We start from the raw sequence: 27,437 nt of genomic DNA on the forward strand, positions 1-27,437 counted from the left end.
GTTGGGGGGGAGGGGTTGATGGAGGAGACGCTGGCGCTGAAGGGGTTAACCAAAGTCTCTGCTGCCAGGAAGTGAGAGGATGCGCTGCTAGGAAGGAGGCGGGGAGAGGCTCTGATGTGTCCGTGTCAGCAGCACGTGGGTCTCCATCAGTGCAGAGCGCAGCCATCCAGAAAGCTCCATTGTCAGACAGAGCAGTGCAGCCACACATCGCGGTTCTCCCGCTGGGCTCACAGATCGTGGTTCTCCAGCTGGGCTGCACTGATCACGGAAGCCAGATACAACCTTAAGGTCAGCAACCTCCAGTGGGCACTTCTTATAGAAACAACCTGTCCTACAAGCACACACATGCTGGAGAGTACAGGGGCGCCGATAGGGGGGGAGCGGGTACTAATCACCCGGGCTTGCTGGAGGAGCCTGGCGGGGGCCAAGGTCCGGCTGCACTGGGAGACTGCTCGCGGCTGCTAAGAAGCATCCACAGCAGCCTCCTATGCCTGTGGGAGGAGTGATCAAGTTGATCGCTCTCCCCACTGCTTATGCGCTGGCTGAGGGGGCTCACTGCGCCCCCATCGCCAGCATGCACGTTTTTTTTACCTAAGGAGGCGTGGCCACACCTCCCTTGATTTGGCCACGCCCCCTTTTTACATGGGCCCGGCGCGGCTCTTGGCAGGCCTGGGAGTGTATACAACAGTGATATTAGTTATTTGTTCTAAATACCGCAGTATAGCTTAGTGGCCCTCGGGCTTCGTTTAATTTTTTAATGTGGCCCACACTGTCTTAAAGGTTGAAGACCCCTGGATCAATAATAATCAAAATTATCCTGATAAACTCTACAATTAACATGGAGTATAATAAGTGAGGTTCTTCTTACTACATGTTTGGCCAATAATGTTTGCTCATCCACCGCGTTAAGGTGAACCCTATCAGATGGGTCCCTAACATCCCGAATACTAACACATTATGCAAATGTATCCAGGACCTACTTATAATAGTGCCCATTCTAATATGTAGACAGCTATGTAGGAATCTGTGCTGATTACAAGCACCTAAGAGCAGATGGGAGGGGTGCTAATACCAAGCAGGAGGAGTCTCAGCCTTCAAGTGTACAATATATACACAAATCTAGAGTAAAGGGGGTGGGGGCTTGGACTGCATACCCTAATTTTATTGCTGCACATAAAGCATATGGGGCCTGATTTAGAGGTGCACGCTATTTACATGCAATGCCGATGTTCACGATTATTTGCTACTGGTACAATATTCTGAAAAACCCCGACTGTGCATGCGTTACCCTAAGTGTATGCACCAATGTGCTGTTGCGTACGGTAATGCTGGTATCAGAGATGGTGAGGTAAAACCATGGGTGGTGACTGGAGGGTGCCCTGAAGTGTACGCAAAAAAATCTCGCGGGCGTGTTATGGTAATATCGCGGGTGTCACACCGTCTGCTTTCTGAGACACAGAGCTGCCGCCACAGAGGCCATGTTCAGACGGAGATACTGTACCTGCCATAGGGCTAGTGCAAGTGTCGATGTTGCTGGTGATAGTGCGCCGATGGTGGAGTGTCTGGAATCACTGGCGTCGTTACACTGCGCAGCACTGCTGAAAGTGGGAGTTTAAGTACTTGCACATTCCGACACACGCTGGTACACAAGGGAAAGGCAGAAAGTAGCATATATTATCGCGGCAGCCAATGATTTGAACCATATAACTCAGACTGAAATGTCCCTCAAGCAGTTTTAGAATCTTTACATGTCCGTCCCTCCGACTACATGACATCAGTCACATCAGAGCAGTAGTAAATCACACATGACATAATTAGTGGATGCCAGGTATATTATACATTTTAGTCAACAAGGTGACAACTTTTAAGCAGCAGAACTAAGAATGTTTTCGAGATTAGAAAATAATAAATTTACTTTAGTCTGGAAAGGAGAAATATGACAGGAATGGAACAAAACAGGGTGCAGTAGACACATGCTCACAAGTATATCCGTATTGTATGAGAAACTGCCTATTGGGGATGGGCAAGTATGTTATTGACATATAAATATAAATAATACACATGCTACTTACAAGTATGCAAGGAAAGAAAACATACCATTTTGGAGGATGTGACTGCTGAGATAGGTAAAAGTTAATAAGGAAATTATAACAATCCTGATACTCTTATCTCACCCATAACCTTTGAACAATAAAATGAGTCCTATAAATACAGTGCTTCTCAAACTCAACAGGTTCTCAACAGGTCATGTTTTCAGGATTTCTGTCTGTGGAAACAGGTGGGATAATTATTGACCCAGCAAAATAGATTAACTCACAGGTTCCCAAACTCTGCAGTGTACAGGTTTTAAGGATGTCTATGCCCCAGTCCAGATGGTTAAATCAAACTGACTGAGGTACTAATTAAGTCACCTGTGCTCAAGCATGGATATCCTTAAAGCTGGCCACATGTCCCCTGTATCTCCTCTCTGACAGGGCCACAAAAGTAGGTAAGCATGTTTTATACTGAATCTATCTGTAAATATGAAAAAAAATGTATTTGTATTACTAGATAATTAGAGGAGGCTGGAGTGACAGCGTTTGGGAGGATGGTACCACAGAATATTGGTGTTACACAAAAGGGACAGATTAACAATGGGGCGGATGGGACTACAGCCGCTGGCCTTCATATAATAAAAGGCCCATCATCATGAAAGCTCCCCCAGCTGGTCACATGATCGGCCATAAGTCATAAGTATTACATTTGTATTTTCCTCACAAAATAGTGCAATTTTTGCAGGGGCGTTTTAAGAGAGGAGGGGGCCTGTGTGCAGCCTCTGTTTGGGTCCCCTCCGCTTCATGCCAGAATCTACTGCGCATGCACGAGTCTCCGGGAAAATGGCCGCTGCCATTTTCCCAGTGACTTTTTGCTGCTCTACAGCGCCGGTCCTTTAAAGTGGTACTGATCACCTACACACCATCACGATAATGTAGCCAATCATTGCAGTAGGAACTAGTGACCTCACAGAGCAAAATCAGTACCTCATGCCTCAGTAATATTTCTAATTCCTACTGAATCCATAGGATGAATATTGGGCTCAACATATAAAAAGCCCCATGTCTGTGTTTTTCCCACCTTTGGGTGGTATAGTGGGTTTCTTGCAAAATGTTGCTACAGTTTGGTGCTCACCAATGTTTAGTGAGGCCTGTGGCAGTTTCCACTCTATGGGGTAAATTTACTAAATTGAGAGTTTTTAAAAGTGAGTTTTACAAGAGATGTTGCCCATAGCAACCAATCAGATTCTACCTGTAATCTTCTAGAAGGTTCTAGTTAAATGTTAAGTAGAATCTGATTGGTTGCTATGGGCAACATCTCTTCTAAAATTCACTTCTAAAAACTCTCACTTTAATGAATTTACCCTTATAGTGTGACAGGCCCACTTTGCATTACTAAGCATGTTGTGAAGCTGCAATGTCTGAAAATGTTTGTTAAGGCAACAACAAGTAAAGTTTGTTCCAAGTGGGAGTTAGTGCTGAAAGGAGTGCTGTTCTAGAAGCAGGAACACTCTGGTTATTGTGAGGTTTACCTGCCCACTCCTGCTTTTCTTCTGGCACACTTCATAGCAGCAACTCATGTGATTCTTTTGCACACAAATGAAACACAGTTAATATATTGTAAATTGTAAGTAATTTGGCAAGGATCAGCATGCAGGTCGTTGCCATTGGCCTACTCCACAGACTCTCAAACTCGGCCCTCAGGACCCCAAACAGTGCATGTTTTCCAGATCTCCTCAAAGAATCAAAGTGACAATAATTTGTAACTTTTAAAATGCATCCGTGAGTAATGACTACACCTGTGCACCTGCTGAGTGACCTGGAAAATGTGACCTGTGTGGGTCCTGAGGACCGAGTTTGAGAACCACTGGACTATTCTAATGGTACTCTTATACTGAGTAACTCTGACTGCCTAAAAGCTGCTTTACAACTCACTGGCAGCAAACCACAGTTTCGAAGGACCCAAAGAGCATAGATGCCTACCCTCCCGATTTAATATAGAGTCTCCCGCTACCTCGGAAAACTGAATAAAACCCCCGGATTCCCAATTGCCCTGTCGGGAATCCGGACTGCGCATGTGCAAGGTGAAGGGGATAGTGTCTGGATGACAGGAGGTGGTCATGGGACTACATCTCCCATCAACCCCCAAGGATGCATCTGTCGATCTCACCCTACAGGCAGCAGTTCTGCCCGGACGGCTCCTCCCCAGCAGTTCTGCCCGGGCGCCTCCTCCCCCAGTCACACAGCAGTGACAGCCAGAGAAGGGGGGCAGGCAGCCGGGGACTCCCAGCAAGGTCTGTAGCACCAGTCAAACCCCTCTCTTCTTCCACCCACAGCAGATGACTCCACTTGGTTGGGATGGCCGCACTTCCAGCAGGTGGGTGATGCCTGCTCCGTAGTCCGCGGGATCCATTAAAGCAGGGTGCATTACGTGACAGCTGGCCCTGCTCTTATTGGCTGCCTTGGCTATCAATATATGGGTGGGTAGTCGGGGGACAACTGCTAGCTGGATTGGTGAGGGCGTGTTCAGTGGGAAGTGGGTGTGTTTCACACCATAGTGGAAAATTAAATAAAAATGTACTGTGACTGTCATTGTCATATAGTCAAGTCTGTGCTGTGCTATAGCAAAGTAATGCCTGTAATGTGCTATAGTCATGTATGTAGTGTCCAATAGTCATGTAGGTCTCAGTTAATAGGAATATATACACCCATAGGTTGAGCTAGACACGCCCCTTGGGCGGAGTGGACCACGCCCCCTCAACGGATTCTACTGCCATCTGCAATCTCCCTGGAACTGTTTTTCAAAAGTAGGCAAGTATGATAAAGAGTCTGTGGATCCTGATCAACATATGAGCGGTTCTGACTGCAATACGGTTGGATGATGCCCAAATCTGCCCATGTGTCTCATGTTAAATACAGTATTACAGTGACCATACACAGTTTGATCCAGCATCTCCAGAGTACTGAAAGGCTAGATATGTCACTCACAACACATGTGTATGTATTAGAAATGTGCGCAGACACCCGTGTTTTGATTTCGGCTTTGGTTCTAAATTATGATTATGATTTTGGCTAACCCCCTTCAAGTGTTTTGATTCTGATTCGGTTTTGGTTTTCTTTATAAAAACAGCTAAAATAATAAAATTTGGATCTGTTTTAGTTCCTTTAGTATTTTAGTATTAGTATTTAGTATTTTTTTTAGTCCAGTCATTTCCAGTCAATTTTTGATCACCTTGCAGCAGCTGAAATCATGTGGACGGGACTTAAATGAAATCCAAGACACACAAGATTCTTTATTTAATTACGAATTCTGAATTGCGAGAATACCTAAGTCAGGACTTTGTTATACTCTGATCCCAAAAGTGATTTCGAACCAGGATTCGATTCAACTCAGAACCCCTAAGATCGGGGGTGTTCGTATTTCATTAAACCGAACCGCTCATCTCTAGTATGTATGTATGTATATCTGCATGGCTGAATCTGACAGAAATATGTATGGTCAGGCCCGGTGAGCAGACCAAGCTGTGCTTTGGGAATCTAATATGTAATATGGAATGGTCTGCTATGGCACTAAAAGCATTTTCATTTTATCCACTAAAGATTCAGCATAACCTGTCACCTACACACGAGGCAGCCATTTTATTTACTGAACCAATATTTCTGAAACTGCACAATATCAATTCCCTGAGGCACTACATAACTAATATCCTGAGGTTTTGCTAATATTAAGGCATCTAGGGGCTTGTTTGAATGTATTTGCTCATCAATTTGTAGTTGTTAATTCTTAGTATAAAAAAACGCAATTGCGTTCACATGTTATATTACAAAAATCGCAAAAAACACCCATCTCTGCACTAGTAGCATATGCACCAGTTTACATCAGGTATACATATATACGCTTACACTTAATTTGTTTTAATAGCTAAAACAAACTATTAAGCTTGAAATAATAATAATAAGTGTCAAATACAGCAGAAATAATAATAATAAAAAAATCTTGCTAAAATACGTTCACAAAATCAGCTACAGCAATCAGCGAACCAGAAGTGGATAGGAAGCGCTGGCAATTGTCATCATCATTAGCGTATACATCAGTACTTGGCCTACATTAGACCCTCAGTTACCTATATCATCCAATCACAATTGTCGCAAGCAAGCGTAAGATTAAAGCATATCTGCATATTCACATATAACTGTGCCAACTGTTTTGGGAATCAGAAGCAATATAGCATATTCTATGCAATTGATCGGCCAATATATCTACCTGTGTGTACCCAGCCTTAGGGGGGTATTCGATTAGGCCGCAAAAAGTCGAAATCGGCGATAAATTATCGCCGATGATGTCATTTTCGCATGTTTCAATTATCCCCGTATTCAATTTCAAAGACTTTTCGCAGGTTCGAAAAGTCTTTGAAAAAAAAACGGGGATAAGTTTTCACCATGTTTCACATGGCGAAAAAAAGTGCAGAATTGGGGTTTAGTGGTGCAGACTTAAAAAAATTAGCCTGCACCCCTGCTAATGTCATTTAAAAATGAACCTTGTCACAAAAAAAAAATCGGGACACCCCAAAAAATTAACTTTAACTTTGGGGTTTAAAAAAATTATTAAATTAGCGGAATAGCCTCAGGGGGAGTCCCCATGTATGCGGCAGGTGTTTTCTAGAATGCAGGTTCTAGCGGCAGGTGCATTTTTGCAGAATTTTGAAAATTATTTTAGGGACTTAAAAAAATGCTTACCCCCATTTTCGTGTACCCCAAATTTGATGGGACCACTTAAAAAAACGAAAAAAAAAATAACCTAAGTGCTCTTCTGCATCACTTCTTCAATGTCGGGAAAAAACACCTTGCGCGGCTATTTAGAAACCAGACTTTCTTTTGCAGGCAAAAACGGGGGTACCCATAGTGATCCCCGAGGTATGGACATCTTTAGGGGGTCCTACAATTATTTCCCGAAAATTCCCATTTTTTTTCGCCGATCCCAAATCGCCGGGTCTCGTTCCGCTTTAAATTGAATACGGGGATAAAGCGGGCACGCGCCCGATACTTTATCCCAGGAAAAGCTCCGATGTGGAGCAAAAAGTCCAGCACAGACGTTTCGCTCCCATATTGAATACGGCTCTTAGTTTGAAAAGCTCCAGCCAATTGCCCCATTCCACAGAAAGTTGATTTCTTTTCAGTGTTCAGCATTAGTAAGTAATCCATAAGGCACACAGCATGGTTAGTTTCTGTAAAATTGGATAATGGAAAATCAAGTTACAGTACAAGTGATATTGGCACTTGGCACTTTGGTGTAACCTTTATCCAGAATGTACACATGCAGGGCCCGGCACTTCCTGTTATTTAGCTGACACCTTGTCCCTGAATGCTTAGTAAGAGAATATGCTTTGGCCTCTTTAAACAGCTTTAGGAGATGTTGGCACAGTCCCTAAGACATGTGCATACAATATTATGTAACTTATTATATCGTAATACTAATAAGTAAGGTGGACTTTCTCTATCACCTATCTCTCTCCATTAAACCTATTCTGTGCCAAGTTTTCTGAATTAGACAGATCTCAAGTGCTCTTTGACAGTGTATTATATAATGCTGTATACTCAAGCGCACTACAATATAAATAAAGCCTAAACCAGCAAATGTGGCGAGAGGCGAATACTTCCCGCCAATAATTTACAATCGATTTTATTTACCCCTTTTGACACTATGGACGCAGTGTTGGCGTTTGCACAGTGATTGTTTTGCTACTGCGCATGCGCGAAAAGTCAGAGAAACTCCTACTGCGCATGTGTACCACTGAGTGTACACAGAGACCACACTTGCGAACAGGGGCATATCTATAATGGGTGCAGGGGAGCCCACACTACACACCCTGCACCCATAGGTAATTATACTTACCTCTCCGCCCATTCCCGAAGTGCTGCTCCCCAGCGGCGGACCGGCGCTGTAGAGTAGCAAACACTCACTGGGAAAATGGCGGCGGCCATTTTACCAGTGATCTGCTCATGTGCAGAAAAGATGTCCCCGGGAAAGTAGGCACGGCCGCCATTTTCCCGGAGACCCGCACATGCGCTGTAGATTTTAGCATGAAGCCAGACTCTACAGTGCTCATTGCCGCTGAGCCGCCGTTAGAGAGGATGGGGCCCAAACGGAGGCTGCACACGGGCCCCCTCCTCTCTTAAAATGCCCCTGCTTGCGAACATAGTTGCTTGTAATAGAGCTGGCGGTGGACAGCCAGGGGTGTTACTGGAAGATGACTGGTAGGTGGCCAGATGTGAACTCAGAAAAGGCGGGCGTGTTATTGGAGCATTATGGGCGTTTCAGTGAATGCGGCTGCGTTCTTGATGGCAGAGCTGCAGCTAAACAGGCCATGATTAGAGAACGTTCAGAAGGAGACACTGCGGCGCCAGTCATAGGGCGTCATAAGTATCGATGGTCATTGCAATGGTGAGTCCGTGGTGGAGTGTTTGAGCTCAGCGGCACATTTCCTCTGTCCACGGACATTGACAGTGGGCGTCTCAGGGTTTCTGGCGCCGGCAGTTACACAAGGGGAAGGCTGAGACTAGCATTAGCATATTATCGCAGCAGTGAATCCAAAAGAAATCGCAGCTGCGACAGCATTAGCGCCTACCTCTGTGTCAGGTCCATTTTGTGTTCCTAGATAAAATGTACTGAACACTTATTATTATACTTTTATTTATACACTATAGTGCTGATCATATAACATAGTCCTGTACAGAGAATATGTAATCATTCACATCATTGCCAGTGGAGCTTACAGTCTAAATTCCCTACTACACAGACACAAGTATATGCGGTATTTTTTGCATAAAATAACTTATCCCAGCAAATTTGGGGTAATTGAAAATGGGGGTCAGCATATTTAAAAGTTGCAAAAGTTAAGTTGAAAAAATCGTGAAAAATCCACCTTCCGCAAGCACCTGCAATAAAAAAAAAACACTTGGGGCATACATGGGGACCCCCCCAGAGTCAAGTTCGCTAGTTTTTAACTTTGTCCCCCAACATTTTTTTTTTACGCCCCCAAATTCAAAGTCATTTTTTGGGGTGTTCTTAAGAGTTTTTTTTTTTTTGACACAGTTTACCTTTGGGGGGACTGTCTGAAGGCTGCAGGGGGGTTCCCGCAACGTTGGCACCCCAAAACCCTAATTCTGCACTTTTTTCCGTCTCCTATTCATAGGCGAAACTTTTCCACCTAATACATTGCATTGACTTTCCGCCTAGGCGGAAAGTCTTTCAAATTGAATAAGGAGTAAAGTCAAAACAGGCAAAAAATTACATCATCGGCGAAAAAGTATCGCGGATACGGACTTTTCGCCTCAAATTGAATACGGGCCTAAAGCTGGGTACACACTGTAAAGATTTATCAGCAGATCGACTGATCTGCAGATATATCAGTAGATGATACTGATATCAGCAGTTGACACTGAACAACCATCCTTACTGTCTGGCGGGGGTCCTGCTGGTTGCGTCGCGCCCCCACCCCTGTGGCCTCTGCAGCAAGTGTACGGGCGGTTGGCAGATATATTTGCCATCGGCTTTGCTGCACAGCCGATGCGATATGTTTGTGAACTACGTCGTTCACAAACATATTGCTGGTACAATCTGGCCGCCGTGCACACAATATATCGCCGCTCAATTGAACGACAGATATGTCGGCCAGCAAGTACCCAGCATATGCCTGTATTCCCAAATTCTGCATCTATGCATGTTACTGTAGGCAGAGATTCACCAATGTTGAGATATTTTTAATGCAAGTTTACATTATTGCGTAGAAATACGGACCCTACCCACCTGGAATAAGATAATAATATGGAATTATCAGCTGACCAATGGGGTTGAATATCTTACCATCAGGCCAGCTGCATCATCATACACCTACACAGGCTGCAAGAAGACCACTGCATGCACCTTGATTTTATTATCACTAAGAAGTCTTCCCATGTGGTGAGGAAATCACTTTCCAGGAAGAGCACAAGTGACCCTCTAAAGAAATTAATCGATTGTCCATTCTGCTCTACGCTCACATTCTACTGTGCAACATGAGATGACCTTCAGGCATGGTTATAACATGCTATATCATATCTTCTAAAACGTCAATTTACAGCTAAATTAAACAAAACCTACAACAAAAGAAGTTATATTGTACACATAAAAAAAACAGACAACATCCGACAGTATACAGTGCGTGGATAGGTTATATAGACCAGAATAATAAAGATATAGGGCCTGATTCAGACCCGCTCGCAAGCGGGTCGATGTTGGCCCAGTGCGCGCGTGCGCAAGCCCCATAACGAGTGAAAACTTCACGCGCTCCGGGGCTCACAACAAAACGGGGAGGCTGTCGATGTTGATCGACAGCTCGCCCCGTTTTGTAGGCGGCAAGGGGGGGTGGCTGCACAAATGAGGCGTTCCCGAAGGAATGCCTGCCGTTTGTGGGTAGCACTACTGACATCACTCGTGATGTCAGTAGTGGACTTCCTGCTCTATTAGAGCAGGAAGTCCACTTGGCATTGCCCTACCTTAGGGTCTCCTCGCAATGTTGATGGTCGCGATAATCACGACCATCGCCAGGCTGCTCGCACAAGCTATGGGTGGTCACCTGCAGCTGTGCGAGCGGCCTGGAGGCCGAAACGTAAAAAAAAAAAAAAACGCCCATATCAGAGCGTTCGCCTCTGAATCAGGCCCATACTCTGTTATGTATTTGAGAATATGATTTCTCAGTGACATATATAGATAAATTATGTTTGTATATCTGGTGGTGCTTCCTTAGAGTTTAATTGAATACCAAGAGCAAAAGAGAAAAATAAACCCTTTTTGTGGGGGCACTCTTAGCTTGTAACAACAATAGAATAAAAAACAACAAAAACAAGTATCTCCAAAGCACTAATAAAAACTTAGAACATAACAAGTGTGCCAGGGGCCGTGTAGCTAGTTAGCATGTAGGAATCTCATTTGTTATCAGAATTAACCAGACAAATCGTTCCACCAACTAAGAATAATCATGCACCCAAAATAAATCGAGAAAGAGTTATCAATCTGTCAATCCTTTCTGTGTCCGGGCTGGGCGAGGTTACCTAACAACAGGTTACTGGGTGAGGTTACCTACTTATCAGACTCCCTACACACTTGTTGTGTTTTAAGTTTCTATTAGGGCTTTGGAGATATTTGTTTTTGTTGTTTTTTTTTCTATTGTTATTAAAAGTTGTTTTGACTGTTACCAGCTTAGAGTTCCCCCACAAAGAGAGGTTCTTTTTCCTTTTTGCCCTTTTTGCATACAACATCAGATAATATTTACTACTAGGCTACAAATATTTTGCCATATGCAATATGTAACTCCCACTTTTACTATAGGTAGTGATAAAGCTATTAGTCTGATACCGTATATGTTGTTTACACTGAAACTTATATAATGGCGCCTATAGTAGCTGAGAGACACTTATTTTCCAGAGTCTACTCATTTCCTTAATTACATGAGACAAGACCAGATAGACTGGACATTCTAGTTACCGATCCTCGACTTTAGAGATCACTGTTGTACTGGAATCAGTGTTAGGCAAACGAATGATACATGATTAATAATTTGATCTCCAATGCTAGTATTCTGTACATAAACAACCACCATAGTCCCCTCTGAATGCACCACAAAAACATACTAAAGGAGTTGTACAGTTTGTAAATTCTAATACCCATTTTGAAAGGGATTGGTAGCAGAACACTGAAGAGGGGAATGGGTGGTTAGCTGTGGCCAGTATGTCCTGGTTGGTGATGTTTGGCAATGTTTGGGGTGGTTCCCCTATTTGAATTTTGGACTGTGCTGCAGGCCCACCTCTGGAGCCACCACTGGTGGTTAGTATCTTGAAGGGTGGCATACTGTATGAACTGCTGTGGGGTACAAATGACCATCTACATTTCTTAACATTCTTTCCCCATCTAATGTCAATCAAAGTTGGGAATGAGCATTTGCCGAGATGGGAAGTGTATAGTGGCTTTTAGAAAATAATGTTACAAGTTAAATTCACAAGAAAATTCTGGTGCCGTGCTCTATATGTTCCCACTGAATTTTAACTTCAACATACTTCTGTCTGTTACACTTATAATAAAAGAATAGCGGTTTTATCTTCACTGTTGTAGAGTCAGACTTACCATATATGGATTTGGCGTTGGGTTTTGACATCCCGTTTATGCTGAAATAAGATAACAAAAGTAAAATATTAGAATGGAAAAAACATCAATTATAAAGCGGTATAAAGTAATAATAATACACTATGGTGGCCACTTATATAAATCTGCAAACTATGAGTATACGTTATATTTTACATATAGACATTTTAAAGTAGCTGATATTGAATAAGAAAAAAAATTGCCAGTTTTTTAACTTGTTTTTTTAAGTTGTTTTATCACTTGTTTTTTGCCTCCACTCATTTTTTTCATACTTTTAGAAGTAGGTTTTAAGAGTTTAAAAAAATATATATATATATTGTGGAGTCCATGCCTCGATGGATCAAAGCTGTTTTGGGGGCACGACCTACACAACATTAGGCAGGTGGTTTTAATGTTATGGCTGATCAGTGTGTATATATGGTCAATAAAGTTTATTTTGGACACGGCGCGCATTACATCATGACGTCACACCACATCACTGGAGGGAGTGGTGGTAAGAGTGGGCAGGCCTTGGTGGTGTGAAGGCGGTGTGAAGGGGGTTGGGAGGGGTTGGGGTGTGAAGTGGTAATAGCTTGACATAGAGGAAGGTGAAGGGGGCAGAAGAAGATGAAGGAGGCTGGAGGCAGAGGAAGGTGATGGGGACTGGGGCAGAAGGTGACAGGGGCTGGAAGCAGAGGAAGGTGAAGGGGTAGAGGAAGATGAGGGAGGCTGGAGGTAGAGGAAGGTGATGGGACAGGAGGTGACAGGGGCTGGTAGCAGAGGAAGGTGATGGTTCCTGGTGATGTAGGAAGGTGAAAGAGGCTTGGGGCAGAGGAAGGTGATGGGGGCTGGGGCAGAAGGTGACAGGGGTTGGATGCAGAGGAAGGTGAAGGGGCAGAAGAAGATGAAGGAGGCTGGGGCAGAAGAAGGTGATGGGGGCTGGGACAGAAGGTGACGGGCTGGAAACAGAGGAAGGTGATTGTACCTGGGGATGGAGGAAGGTGAAGAGGGCAGAAGAAAATGAAGGGGGCTGGGGGCAGAAGGTGACAGGGCTGGACGCAGAGGGAGGAGATGGTGCCTGGGGATGGAGGAAGGTGATGGTGCCTGGGGATGGAGGAAGGTGATGGTGCCTGGGGACGGAGGAAGGTGATGGTGCCTGGGGACGGAGGATGGGTGCTGAGGATGGTGAAAGGTGACAGGGGGCTTCTGTAGGATAGTGGTGAGAGGCTGAATTTGAGGAAGATGATGAGGGGCTGAAAATGAAGGATGGCTGGCTGCAGACACCATCCCTCCTACCCCTGAGGCATCCACAGCACTGTCATCAAGATACAGAAGACAAGAACTACAGCCTACATCATCAGTGACAGAGACCATGTGGTAAGTCATAGTTGCTTTTATTTAAAGGCTGGCATATATATATATATATATGTACACTTCTACCTCCGTGAACAAACATTTTATTTTCAACGTTTTGGGGTTGCATTCCCTTCATCAGGATATACACATGGGGGAAACATATTCTTGCACCTGGGCCCACCACTCTCTAGTTATGACACTGAGAGGAGGCATTTACAAAAAATATTTAAATCATTCACATCAGTCCTTGCCCCAGAAGAATCCTTGAGCGCTATGCCTGCTGCTGCTGCTGGGAATGGATTTTCATCTCAGAATGGGACCAGGAAGACCACTAGTAGTCCTTTAAAAAACAATTTACTGTTAAAAAATCCTTTGCAAGGCGGAGTATGACAGCAGTCATCCAGTTGCACAGCTGATCACTGACACCATAACATCTATGCTGGTATGAGATGTGCGTCCAAAACCTGCCAATAATGCAGTGGGTTTTAGACCGTTAATTGAGGTCCTGTGTCCCCGCTACCAAATCCCATCTAGGATTCCACTTCACTAGAAAAGCAATTCCCAACCTGGCAGCAGCCCCTTGATGAACAACACAGCACCCCTTTATGGACAACAAACCTTCAGAGTCACAAATATGTTGTGGATGATAAACTGCGGTCTGGCCGGCAGTGTCACTAAACAATAATAGCGTAACTATTAGCTACAGTAGCGCACACACAAAAAAAAACCAAACATTTTTTTTTGTGGAATGATAATTTTATTTAACTTTTTGTATTTTCAATGGGAAAGAGCACCCCTGGATTGACAGAGCACCCCTTTATGTACTGCAGCCCTAGCCCCTTGATGGACAGGTTAACACAGCAGCACCCCTTTATGTACTGCAGCCCCCCTTTATGTACTACATCCCCAGCCCAACAACACTGCACCCTTTGAACAACAGCAGCACAGACCTCCAGCCCAACAGCACTGCACCCTTGAACAACAGCAGCACAGACACCCAGCCCAATAACACTGCACCCTTGAACAACAGCAGTACAGACACCCAGCCCGACAACACTGCACACTTGAACAACAGCAGCACAGACCCCCAGCCCAATAACACTGCACCCTTGAACAACAGCAGCACAGACAGAGCATGTCTGTTCTGCACACTCCCTACAGCCGATCACCGGGACCTTTACAGAATCCAAAACCCGCGAGAATCCAACAGCAGGAGGATGACGTTTTGCCTTGCTTTTAAAGCAGACAAGTGCATGTTGCAGTTGTGTCGCTGAATGCGGCTGCATTCATAGATGCACAGCCGCTCTCCCAGGAGTCTATACCCGGACAGAAAAACTGCACCTACCATAGGTCTGGTGCAAGTTTCGATGGTCTAAATACGTTCAGTGACAGAAATCCACTGTCCTCTGACGCTGAAAGTGGGCATATCAGTTAATGTAATATCAGACGCGGCATTAGCATAAATATGCAGGTAGGGGCGTATTAAGTGCAATCCCTGTCCGGGGGGGGGCCCCTCCTCTCTCCCCGGCGGCGGACTGACCGCAGCAGTAGACTCTGGGCACTAGTCTGCAACGGCCATTTTACAGGTGTTTTATGCAAAGCTGTGACAGCCGATGCGGGACTTTGGAGAGGTGAGTGTTGAAAAATATGGGTGCAGGGTGTTTGGTGTGAGCACCACACACCCTGCACCAATTATAGATATGCCCCTGGACGCAGGTCTGGCTACATCTGCATCCACCTCAGAATCAGGCCCAAATGCTTCAGCACCAGACAGAAGTACTAGTAAAACAGGTGTGTCCTGTAACATGACAGATAACCATTCCTTTAAAAATATTATAAATACATCTTACATTCTCATACTATACTAAATAAGTAGCAATTCAGCATAATAAATCAATACAGTTATAAAATGTGCACAATATCACAGCAGCCAATCAGGCATTTGCTTACTAACTTGATGGGGCATTGTCCACCTTGATAAAAAACCTACTGTAGATTTTGATTGGTTGACGTGATGTAGTGCAAATATTTCACCTAAATTCACTTGTAGCAAATTAGACTTTTATGTGCTATTTGTGTAATACCTACAGTAGTTTGATCCTTTGAGAACACTTTAGAAAAGACTATTTTATTGAACAAATAGGAAGTGTTGTCTTCAGTGAGCCAAAAAGAATCCTGCTGGACTGGAGTGGTTTGGCTTCAGAGGTGCACCACTCCCCATTCCTGAGATCTATACTGTTCTCATTACACCTGTCATGCAGCTTTAGGTCAGATTAAAGAGAAGATAAGAGCTAGATAACCTGATAAAACAGCTGGCAAATTTGGAATAATAATATCACGTTAACTTCATGAAACAATAAAGAAATATGGACAATAAGCACTCAAAGCTAGTAGACAAAACAAACAATGGTACCAGCTGTTAGAAATGTAGCAATAGAAAGTATGTGGTTATAGTTACACCACATAGGGTCGTCTATGGTAATGTATAAGAAGAAAATAATTGAAGAAAGTTAAAGTAGTAAGTCATCAATGGCTGCCCCAAACCTTGGTGGTACACTAATGACCGTCTTTTTTTTCATACAGAAGCAAGAAGAAAATAAGTATATTATAAGCACAGTACATACCGAGGGGAGCCACTCATCTTGTTTGTCTAGTTTTCCAGTCTTCCTCCTAATTGTGGATAAAACAGATTGTCATCATACTGTACAGTTATATCAGTGCTTAATATGCTATCTGCAGAGTTTCTAGAGACCTTTCAGTGGCTATGGCTATGCAATGTATATGAGGAAAGTGTACACTTTAGATGTACATTTGCTTAAAAACTATATGGGTGTAGCAAGATTAAAAGGTAGATTTGTTGATTTGTTGTTCCCCATTGCCGACTGTGTTTTACATTTTGGACTCCATTCCCACCCCTGGTACACTGTGGCCTATAAATATTACAGAACTGACAGCGCCAAACTATTATCTTGTAATGAAAGTCATCAAGGTCTTATCTTGCGGGCATCTGAGCTCCAATGAGGGCATCTCTGGAGCTTTGGCAGTGGTGTACATACATGGATGTTAGCTGGGAAACTGCAAACTGCTTTGAATATGATTGACTTGTTTACCAAAAGCGCTGTAACCTAAAACCTGCAACATCGTGATGTCACACCTAGGGGGTGGGGCTGTCAGATCTGGCAAGTAGAGCCCTGCCCAGAGCGTACTAAGAAAGCTCTGGGCAGCTCCACAAGCTGTAGACTGCCTGCCTGGAGCATCCATTGGACACTCTCAGTAGCGCCACTGTCTGGAGGGTTCCATTCCAGGCACTCTGTAAGCTGCATGCGGAGCCGCCGGGCACCCTGTGCGCCAGCAAAGGTCTCTCACCCGCAGTTACGGCCCTGGTCTCCTGTTTTATGTACAAGCTAAAGATCGGTGTGCTTAAGAGTATTATCTATTGCTTTTGTTATGTTTTACGAAGACTAGGAAGAAATATATTGAGAATACAATAAGACATACCTAGAAGTTTAAGAGTAATATGTCTTCCATAGCTAGGATACAACATAAGCCCAAAGGCTGAAGATCCTATATATGTAACGTAGAAGGAAACTATGGGGCAGATGTATCTAGCCTTCTAAAGGGTGGAGAAGTTGCTTATAGTAACCAATCAGCTTCTACCTATTGTCTTATAGATTGTACTTGATAAATGCTAGAGAGTGGTTGCTATGGGAAGCTTCTCTCCTAAGGTTTGATACATTTCCCCTATTTTCAACGTTTCAACTGTTGTATCTATGATCAGTAACATTAGGATAGTGTGAGGTAAACCCTATTGCCGTTTGTAGGTTTTTGTTTTCACTTTGCCTAATACGTCATAGGGCTACTGCTGGAGATAACACTGCATGGGTGAGATTACTAGATTACTCTATTGTCATTCTTTATTTTCTCTTTATCCATCTGTACCCATCATTAAATCAGAGGGGGATACAACAACCAGTGGCTAATCTTATAATTACAATTCTCACTGCAGCATTGAGTATGATAGATAGATAGATAGATAGATAGATAGATAGATAGATAGATAGATAGATAGATAGATAGATAGATAAAGGCATACATGCTATACTACCATTGCAACATTTTGGTTCTGTTCTGCTGAACCCACTGACCAAAGTTCACAAAAACACATAAAACATTTGGTTTCACACAGGCAGAGCCGTAACTAGACTTTTTGGTGCCCTGTGCTAGAAAGAGCATTGACGACCCCCTATTTTTCAAATGGGGACAAAACACACCCGAAAAAGGGGCCTGCCTCATGGGGAAGGGCCAGGGAAATGATGGGGAGGCCAGGAGATGCTGGGGATAAAATAAGAGGAAGCTACAAATGAAAATGATTATAAACAGAAAATTTAAAGGCTCGAACAGCGCCCCCTGCCCTGCGGTGCCCTGTACGGTGGCACAGGTTGCACTACACTAGTTACGGCCCTGCACACAGGTTATAAATCCAAATGTTATTGCTTGTGTCTTCAGCTTTTGCGCACCTCCTGCACATTGTAGAAATGTGCCACACTTTATTCTAGCAGTCTTATATTATCTCCTCCAACACAATGGGGCAACGTTCTATTGTGCATTTACAATGCAGGATCAAGGAATGACTATAGAAATGAGGAAACTGCATTTGCCTAGGTATTTGAAGGCCCCTTAAAAAAGTTTTTATATATATATATATATATATATATATATACACACACACACACACACACACACACACACACACACATTATATACATACACACACATTAGCACACATTAGACGATATGTCGTCCGATCTGGTGGATCGTATGATATATCGGGCACATCGGCGAGTGTGTACCTGCTATGTCGCTGACTATGTGCGCTCCCGTGCATAGTCAGCGACATCGCCGGACAGGCAATATCGTCAGCGGGGGCCATGCTGCCGAATGTAACATTGCCGCCGCTGTTGCTCTGGCACTGCCGACATCGCCAAGTGTATATGCATTAGATGATGCCGGCACCTCTGCCAGGTCCCGCCGCATGAGACATCGGTCAGGGTAAACATTGTTAAGTGTACCCAGCTTTACACATGTAACTCTGCCAAGGAAGATGGGCCCCCCTCAGCTCTGGGCCCCATAGCAGCTGCACCCCTTGTACCTATGATTGTTATGCCCATGGGTGTGAGTCTTCCAGATGCAGACCCAGGCTAACATAAAAAAACGTTCAGACTATAATACACAACCACAAAACATTAATGAATTAAAGGAAAACTATATTAGGGAGGATAGGATTATAATAAATAGAGGAGCCGGGTAGATACTTTTGTGTGCCAGAACAAATACTGTATAACCAAAAGGTTTTATTTCTTTTCAATGAGCGCTTGTCATAACAGGCTGAACCGGAGCAGTGAGCATTGTGCATGTGACCTGTAGTCAATGAGTAGTCAACTGTCGCTGCATTCATCTATAAAGGTAGTTTTAAAATAGTTTGTACCCCCTATTATGTGCAATGGGTTCAGTACACACTGCAATATATGGGCAGTGCCCTCTTACCTCTCTGTATGTCTGTCTGTCTGTTATTATTACCCAGTCTGTTTGGTACCACTTGTAAAGCGCAATGGAATATGCTTGCGCTAGGCACCCCCCCGGGGAGGTTAGGGTTAGGCACCACTAAGGGAGGGTTAGGGGGGGAGAGGGGAGGGTTAGGGTACTTACCAGCCCTAGTCGGGAACTTCACTATTCGGGCTCCCGACGTCAATATTTGGTCCGCCGGTAATAGATGAATCGGCAATACATGCCGATTCCTTTCATGGCATGACAGAGCTTCTGGTTTCAACAGAAACAATTTTACAGTGTTTCAGCTACAACTATCATTGATTCACTGTCATGAAAAGAAGCTGTAGATATGAGGGATAACAGTTGATTCTCTGAGGGGTAAATAAATACCCCTTTCATATCGCAATGGCGGGTCGCAACCGGGATTTGTGCACGCGTCGAGATCGGTTGCGACCCACCTGAGACCCCTTTCAGTCTGGCAGTCCGACCCAGCACTAATGATGTCACCGCTGCTGAGCCGTCGCTTTGAGATGAGATCATCTCTAAGCGCCAGCTCTCCCTATGCAGTGAACGGGACCGGGGTTATTTCAACTGGGCCCCTTCCCACTGCACTGTAACCCGGGTTGCTGCGCATTCATGTGCAATAACCCGGGTTATCTTATGGCAGTGTGAAAGGGGTGTTACTAAAGGTCAATTTTAACCTAACTCCACCAACATCGATGTTATGTTTATGGGGCTAAATCACACATTTACTAACACTTAAATACCAATAGTAAAAAATCGATGTTAGTAAATGTGTTCTGTGAGGCCATAGCTTGCTGCCTGAAGCGAAATAAACCCTCACATGTATATTTGTAGTTTCCTGGCTGTGTCAGGCATGTAATACAGGCTGTTGTAATCCGCATTTATTCAGGAAGCATAGAAATACACAGTAGCAGTAAGCTTGGGCCCCCTGCTAAGTGGCAGCTAAGCACCACTACCATAAACCGGGCCTTTTATATGTTAGGAAAATGTTTTGATTGATTCACACCTTTGAATCCATATAATTATTAGATGATTTTGTAATGACTGTAATATTAGTAGAAGGCGATGCCAGGGTGTAGTGCTGAATGATCAATCAGTCTCAAGTCATGAACTGTTCTAGAATATTAATTGTTCTTTATTCAGCTCACTATTCAAAATAATGATGCAATAATTAACACAAGAACAAACCATATGAGCTCAGCCTTATCCGTATACAGTATCTCTCCCTTATGTTTGTGTATATTAATGATTTTTAGTAACTATTCGATGACTTTATTTCACACTTTGTAGTTGCTTCCATGCTGCTGCATTTGTTATATCTTCCTCATGTCACTCAGTGTATTCCATCAAATCCTTTAATACCTCTTTTATACCAAAGTTCAGGGTCTGACCCAGGGTATATTACAGCGTTCCAATCTGGATCAGACCCGGAACTTGCCCCTTTCATACTGAGGCGCCGACCCAGGATATTCCAGAGGCGGCGCCGTTCACACCGGAGCCGGGTCTGCAGTGACCCAGCTCATCTGGTGTTGCAGTGGACGCTTGGAGAGATGTGATCTCCAAGCACCACTGAAGCCGGCCAATCGTGCGGCATTCGGCACGATCCGGGTCATTATGACCCAGATCGTGCCGTTTACAAAGCAGGGTGGCATGGGAGCGACCCGTGGCCATCCTGCAAAGTACCTGAGGTGGATCCTCCTGGGTCCCTGGACCCGGGTGGATCCATTTACACAGACAAAAATCTCACGTTAATGCGTCAACCCGGCTACCTGGAATACTGGCGCTGGCATTTCATGTAGCCTCTGTGTGAGCCCGTATTCAATTTGGAGCGAAAAGCCGATGACGTCATTTCGCCAGGCAGAAAAGTAACGCCGTATTCAATTTGAAAGACTTTCCTAGGCGGAAAGTCAATGCAATGTAATAGGCAAAAAAGATTCGCCTATGAATAGCAGGCGGAAAAAAGTGCAGAATTGGAGTTTTGGGATGCAACATTGTGGGAACCCCCTTGCAGCCTTCAGGCAGTCCCCCAAAAAGTAAACTATTAAAAAAAATTTTAAAAAGACTTAAGGACACCCAAAAAAATCACTTTGAATTTGGGGGCAAAAAAAAAAGTTGGGGGACAAAGATAAAAACTTGCGAACTTGACTCTGGGGGGTCCACAAGTATGTCCCAGCTTTTTTTAATTGCAGGGGCTTGCGGAAGGTGGGATTTTTCACGTTTTTTAAAACTTAACTTTAGCAACTTTAACATATGCTGGCCCCCATTTTCAAGCACCCCAAATTTGCTGGGATAAGTTATTTTCTGCAAGAAAACCTCTTGAATACTATTCTTCACCACTTATACAAAAACACAATTTAGCAGCTATTGAGCCCGTTTAAAATCACCAAATACCTTAAGCAAGCCAAATCGGGGGGTACCATAGCTAACCCCCATGTCAGAGCATCTTTTGGGGGGTGTCAGGCTGATTTCCCCAAATCTGACAGTACTTTCCGCTTGTTTAAGTTTCGCCGGGTCCCGTTTTCGCCTACTTTCAAATTGAATACGGCGATACGCGGTCACGCGCACGATACCTTTCCGTCTGCAAAACAGGCGAAGTAGGTGAAAAGTCCGGGAGGCGAAAAAGTATCGCGTCTCGGCTCAAATTGAATACGGACCTTATTCGCTAATCTGGATAAAATTGCAATGGAAAGAGGACTGACACGAGTGCCCCACACCAATCCTCGTGCCCCGCATTATATGCTTAATCTGTGACTTTACAGCAATTCCTTTACGACATAAATAGTTATGCTAAGTACCTAGCATACTATAGGCGAATACGTGTGTGGGTACAATCCAGATAAAACACAAAATTTGATCAAAAGTACAAAATTACTCTCTTCCCGTGGCAGAACATTGCTAGGTGTATGAGGACACTTTGTATGTCATAAATACTTTTATATAGTTCTATGTGAGGAGAATGAATTAATTGCAAGATAAGAAATCTGTGTGTATAACATCTGCACAGTTTTTATCTAGACTCGTAAATCTATCTACAGGAAAGAAGTATTCATTGATTGAGAGCACTGAATGTATTTTATCTTGTGTTTGTGACATTTTCTCTATATCCGAATACTATAAAATAAGCTGATGTTCATTTAAGAATGCAAATTATTTATATATTATTGCCTGCACAGCAGTACACATTCATAACATCTATTGTTACTGCTACTATTATTAGCTATAAAAAGTTTCAGCCAATAACTAAAAGTTCTCAGAAAGAGTAAGATACAAAAGAGCTGGTGTGATTAATAAATAAATACATATAATTAAAACTATGCCAAATAAAAATACATTTGCAAAGTAGACATACTGTACATTAGATAGTTGTAATACATTAACCTTTACATATAATTTGTAACTGTGTAATAATTACAGACTTGCAGGTCAGCTGAAGATTCTGCAGTGGAAAAACAACCTATACAGGTATTGTAATTCTGCCAAATTAAAATGCCTGGTTAGTTAGTGAGGCAAACACATATGTTCTCATAAAGAAAGATCTTGATTACAGATAGGTATGGGTATTGTTAAAGCTTTATGCCTCATGAAGGTAGCACTTTAAATTCCATCCCAATGCTGGAGCTATTTTGGCATTGGGTGTTAGCAAATAATACGAGCTCAGCTGTGACGCAGGCTGGGAGGGGCTGACAGACAGACACACACAGCTCTTTTCATAGGTGGCATGCATCACCGTGTACACGTTTCTAACAGAGTCACTCTGAATACTTAGGTAGGACCATGGCAGACTTTCTAGGGAAGGTCCCTTGTCAATACAGACAAACAAAATAGGCTATTTGTAGCCACATCCATGCTATAGTCAGACAGTAATCTATCAGATAGCTCCAGATCCACTTTAGCTAGGAATGTGCAGATAAATTAAGATTAAGAACATACAATTTTGGCATAGTGCTGGATTAAAGTTTGTGGGGCAAATAACTTTTGGGGGCCCCGGCCAATGAAATTGTCAATATGATGTGCTGGCGATGTTATTAGAAAGAGTAATGTCTATTTACTGCCAGCACCACAAATGTGTTAGACACACTGTAGTGCCTCCAGTTTACATTAAGCCACAGAAACCCCAGTTCACATTATGCCACAGTGGCCCCGCTCCCACCCAGCACACACACCGATGACCACCCCGGGTGCCCTGTTGCTAATCCAGCACTGTAAAAAAAATATGCCTACTTATGTTTGCTTTATATTATGTTTCTTGAAATCTAAGATAGTATTATGTATTTTCTATAAGATCGTACACTTGCAGATCACATAAGTAAATTTGTTTTTACATATTTCAAAATGTATTTATATAGAAAAAACATATTCCAAACTGTTATACATGAAGGGTAATAAACTGTATACCATGAAAGCAGGGCGTTGCTTTCATAACAATTACTTATACAACCTGACTTTGTGGACTTTTTTTTAAATGGTATTTGATTAGTGTCAGAGCACCTTTTGTTATAATTTTTCATGCATGTCTCCCAACTCAGTGGTGTATCTATAATAGGTGCAGCATGTGTGGTACACTCAGTCAATGGGTCTAGGGGGACCCAGACCACACACCCTGCACCCAGAACAGACTGTCACTGTCACATGACCCTCCCATACCTGTTGCCTGAGGCATTATATTTTCTGGAATGTCTTCGGAAAGATGGTGTTGGCACAGGATAATATACGACAATGCAGCCATTGTCTTTGGCATACCTCACAAACGGGGCCAGCACTCCCCTGTTTACTGAAACACGCCCACTCCCCGCCCACAAACAGCTCTATTGTATCAATCACACAATGAGCCAGGTCACACTGCGGCTCCGGCTCAAAAAATCAAACATCAGGCAATTGCGACCGTAACCAAATAGCGTCCATCTCTAAGTCTGCCCCAGAGAGATGGTGCCATTAGCAGTAGGCTTAGTGGGGAGAGCTGCACATGATCCACCCTCCGTCCCAAATTTACCAGTTTTCAGGCCCCAAAAGGAGCAGAGATTTGGCCAATAGTGGGCGTTTCTGGGTATACAGGCATGAAGTTTCAATGGATCAGTCAGAATTTGGGTATACTGTATACTGTGTCAGGCTTGTTTTGTCCCAAATTTGTGTGTCTTATTTATGAGATGTATGCCTGATTTCCTGCTCATCCACGTCTAACCAGTTTACTATCAGTTAGCGATAAGACTTCCAGCAGTCAATCAGGGAATCGGAGTGCTCACAGCAGCACACAATATTTTGGGAGATGACAGTACTCAGATTGTTAATGACTAAAGAGATGTATGTTAGAGAATCAGTTTTATAATGTTATGGGGAGGGGTATGGAGGCAAACAAAAAGCCACAGATGTCAATGGCAGGGGAGGCGCACATGGAAATGAGTGCTGGGAGCCTCTCACCCCCTACTCACTGTAACTCTCCCCTCACTACACTAAGCTTCAGTGTCCACTGTTTCTCCTACCTGCATCACTGTGTCTACTCTTGCTGCTGCTGACTGAGCTGAGCGCCGATCTCTAAACACTGCATTGCACTTCCTGGTCACATGACACATCCAAGGTGTCCATCAATGCCTAAGGCACGCCCCCCATTCTCAGAGGCATGCCTCTATTAGCGCTCTTTTTGTGCAACTTACTGCCCGTGGTCTTGCCTCGCCCCCAGCTCTGCAAGCAGTGTCTGACTATACCGAAGTGAGGCTGAGCTGTTGCTGCCTCATCTCTCTTCCCCCTGCAGTCCCAGGGAGCTCCACAAAGTTGGCAAGTGTTAACTACAAAAATGATTACAGTAAACAAAGAAGATGTATATAAGTTATAAATATCTCCTTCGTATTATTCTAATAATTTTTATATCAAATCTCAGGAGTACGACCAGGGAGGCTCTGCCTACCCTGACTGCATGTCCCTAGTACAGTACCACGTCTCAGTACTGTCACTTATTCCTAGTGATTTGATAGGCTGAATAGTCTATTCAATAACTTAAAAAAATAAAGGGTACAAATATATTTACAATAACAACTAAATAGTGTATACCTGTGAGTAAAACGAAACAAGAGATTGTAAAAAATTTATTTCTAAATACTGTATATCTTTTTAATTCCTAAGTAAATAGTGTAAAGTCCATAAAAACTAGTAGGTAATGTAATGGCAAAAAAGACAAAGGATTTTATAGTATTAATAGTGCATAATCACTTCCTGTGCTAATGGTACATTAGATTAGAAAACATGAGTCAGTGAATAGTTGCAATCTCTCTTTGGCATGCCTCATTCAGCCTAACAAATACGTTAGTTTAACGTCAGTTAAAAGCAATTATAGGACCTCGATATGAGCGTGTACATGCATATGTACCTGCTCCTAACAGCAATCTAAGAATCTGATTTACTGACCAACTTGACCTAAAGAGACTACTTATCATCAAGTGTGTGGGGGTGTGGCAGCACCACCTTGGCACGCAATAGTTCTTCCCCGATCCTTCCTATCAGAACCTTTTATACAAGTTACTCCACTGTTCTACCTATAGGTCTCTGCTGAATCCACTTTTACCAGCAGTGCTTAGCTCTTTCTGATGGGTCACAGAAAATGCAGATATTAATCAACATATAAACCTGAGATTACATTCTCACATATACATTCCATGATCATTTAGAGATGACCATTTTATTGGACATTATCACCAATCACAGAATGTCATTATGGACCTTGCATACAGTTGGACATTAGTTCTACATGTCTGCATTTTAAACAGAAAAATATTTGTTTGCAGATATGGATGTATTACACTTGTGGTGGGTACACACTAGACAATATTTTGCCCGATCCGGCGAATCGGGCCGACACATCATCCACATCGGCCAGTGTGTGCCCACTATGAGTGATCATGTGTACTCCCGCAGGGTCGTTCATTGCATCAACAGATCAAGCCTAGATGCTGCTCGATCTGTCAATTTCATGAATGACTCCATGGTTGTGGACGCGGCTGGTGAATGACATCTCATGTAATATTTCACCAGATCGCGCAGTGTCAAACAACCGCACGTTATGTCGTTCGTCGCATTGTGGGTCAGCTGGGTACACACATCGTGTAATGTGTACCTGACTTTAGAGAGACGGAATGTGGGAGTGAAGTGGCCGGTTAATGTGCCCACCCTTAAATGAATTATGCACCAGAGATCATAGACTGAATTGGTTATGTACCGATAATGCATTTTATCAATGAAGATCATTAATACAATGAAGTTTATTGAGATCCTGCATGGGGTCTAAATGAAACTAGCCAATCAGCGAGACAGTCTATGCTCTAACCAATCAGAGTAAAGCGATACAAAATATAGTTTTTGGGGACATATTACTAAAAATGATAAATAGGGCTCTATAGTATATGCCATATTTCATGAAATACCCCTGCAAATCTAATATTGCAATTTTTTTAGTTTGGATGAAGAAGGGAAAAATGTGGGAGCACAAGTACTTATATAGACATCTCTATAATAGTAGACATAATTGGCCTGATGCAGATTTGGGCACAATTGCACCCCCAAAACATGGTGTAAGCTGTGTTCTCTAAAACAGTAGCAAATGTGTGCATACTATTAGTTGCAACCATCGCAGCTCTACACCATTAGCGCATGCACCAGGTTTTAGGTCAGACGTACCTACACTCAGATACACTTACAGGTCACATGAAAAAATTTTAACATTTGTTTTGACAGTGAAAATCATTCTCTGTTAGGTCCGATTTAATAAAAAAAAAAAAAACCTGTATAATACGGCAAGTCTTCCTACAAAATCCTGTGATATATGAAATATCAATGAAGAAAGCACCTATCAGCTTCACAGTTGTAATCAGCCAATGAGAAGTGGCAAATGAGCATACACCCAATCCAGCATGAGTAACACAGTGACATAATGAATACCTGGTAACGATTCTGTCACTCTTTGTGATTGGTGGAAATGCTAGAGGGCAAAGTACAAATACATATAGATAATGAGGACTTGGCTTAGCCCTTATGCGTGTTGACGGATGCATCAGCTGATGTAAATGAGTAATGTATACCCAATTCTGCATCAGCCCTACAGGATTGCAAAATAGCTACTAGAATTTGAGTCTAAAGCTAGTCCCATATGCTGTCATATTACATTTTAGATTGGGCAGTTATATCTGACGTAACCCTGGGAGGGATTTATCAAAGCTTGGAGAGAGATAAAGTACTAACCAATCAGCTTCTAACTGTCATGTTACAGGTTGTGTTTGAAAAATGACAGTTAGGAGCTGATTGATTGGTACTTTCTATCTCTCCACTTTATCGCTCTT

The 27,437-nt window shown here is 43.2% G+C and overlaps 1 protein-coding gene across 2 annotated transcripts in view; it reads right to left on the minus strand.

Annotated features, from left to right (window-relative positions):
- EPS8L1 (EPS8 signaling adaptor L1) overlaps window positions 1-27,437 on the minus strand; it is a 141,944-nt gene that overhangs the window by 72,143 nt on the left and 42,364 nt on the right. For both annotated transcript variants that reach the window (XM_088450941.1, XM_088450940.1), the window contains exons 2-3: window positions 16,170-16,215; window positions 12,193-12,233 (exon numbers count right to left, since the gene is read on the minus strand). In XM_088450941.1, the coding sequence (XP_088307067.1) occupies window positions 12,193-12,233; window positions 16,170-16,186 (58 nt within the window). In that variant the 5' untranslated portion in view covers window positions 16,187-16,215. The remainder of the gene's footprint in view (window positions 1-12,192; window positions 12,234-16,169; window positions 16,216-27,437) is intronic.

This window comes from Taudactylus pleione, unplaced genomic scaffold (genome assembly GCF_031769625.1).
Source record: "Taudactylus pleione unplaced genomic scaffold, aTauple2 ptg000535l, whole genome shotgun sequence".
Classification (NCBI taxonomy): domain Eukaryota; kingdom Metazoa; phylum Chordata; class Amphibia; order Anura; family Myobatrachidae; genus Taudactylus; species Taudactylus pleione.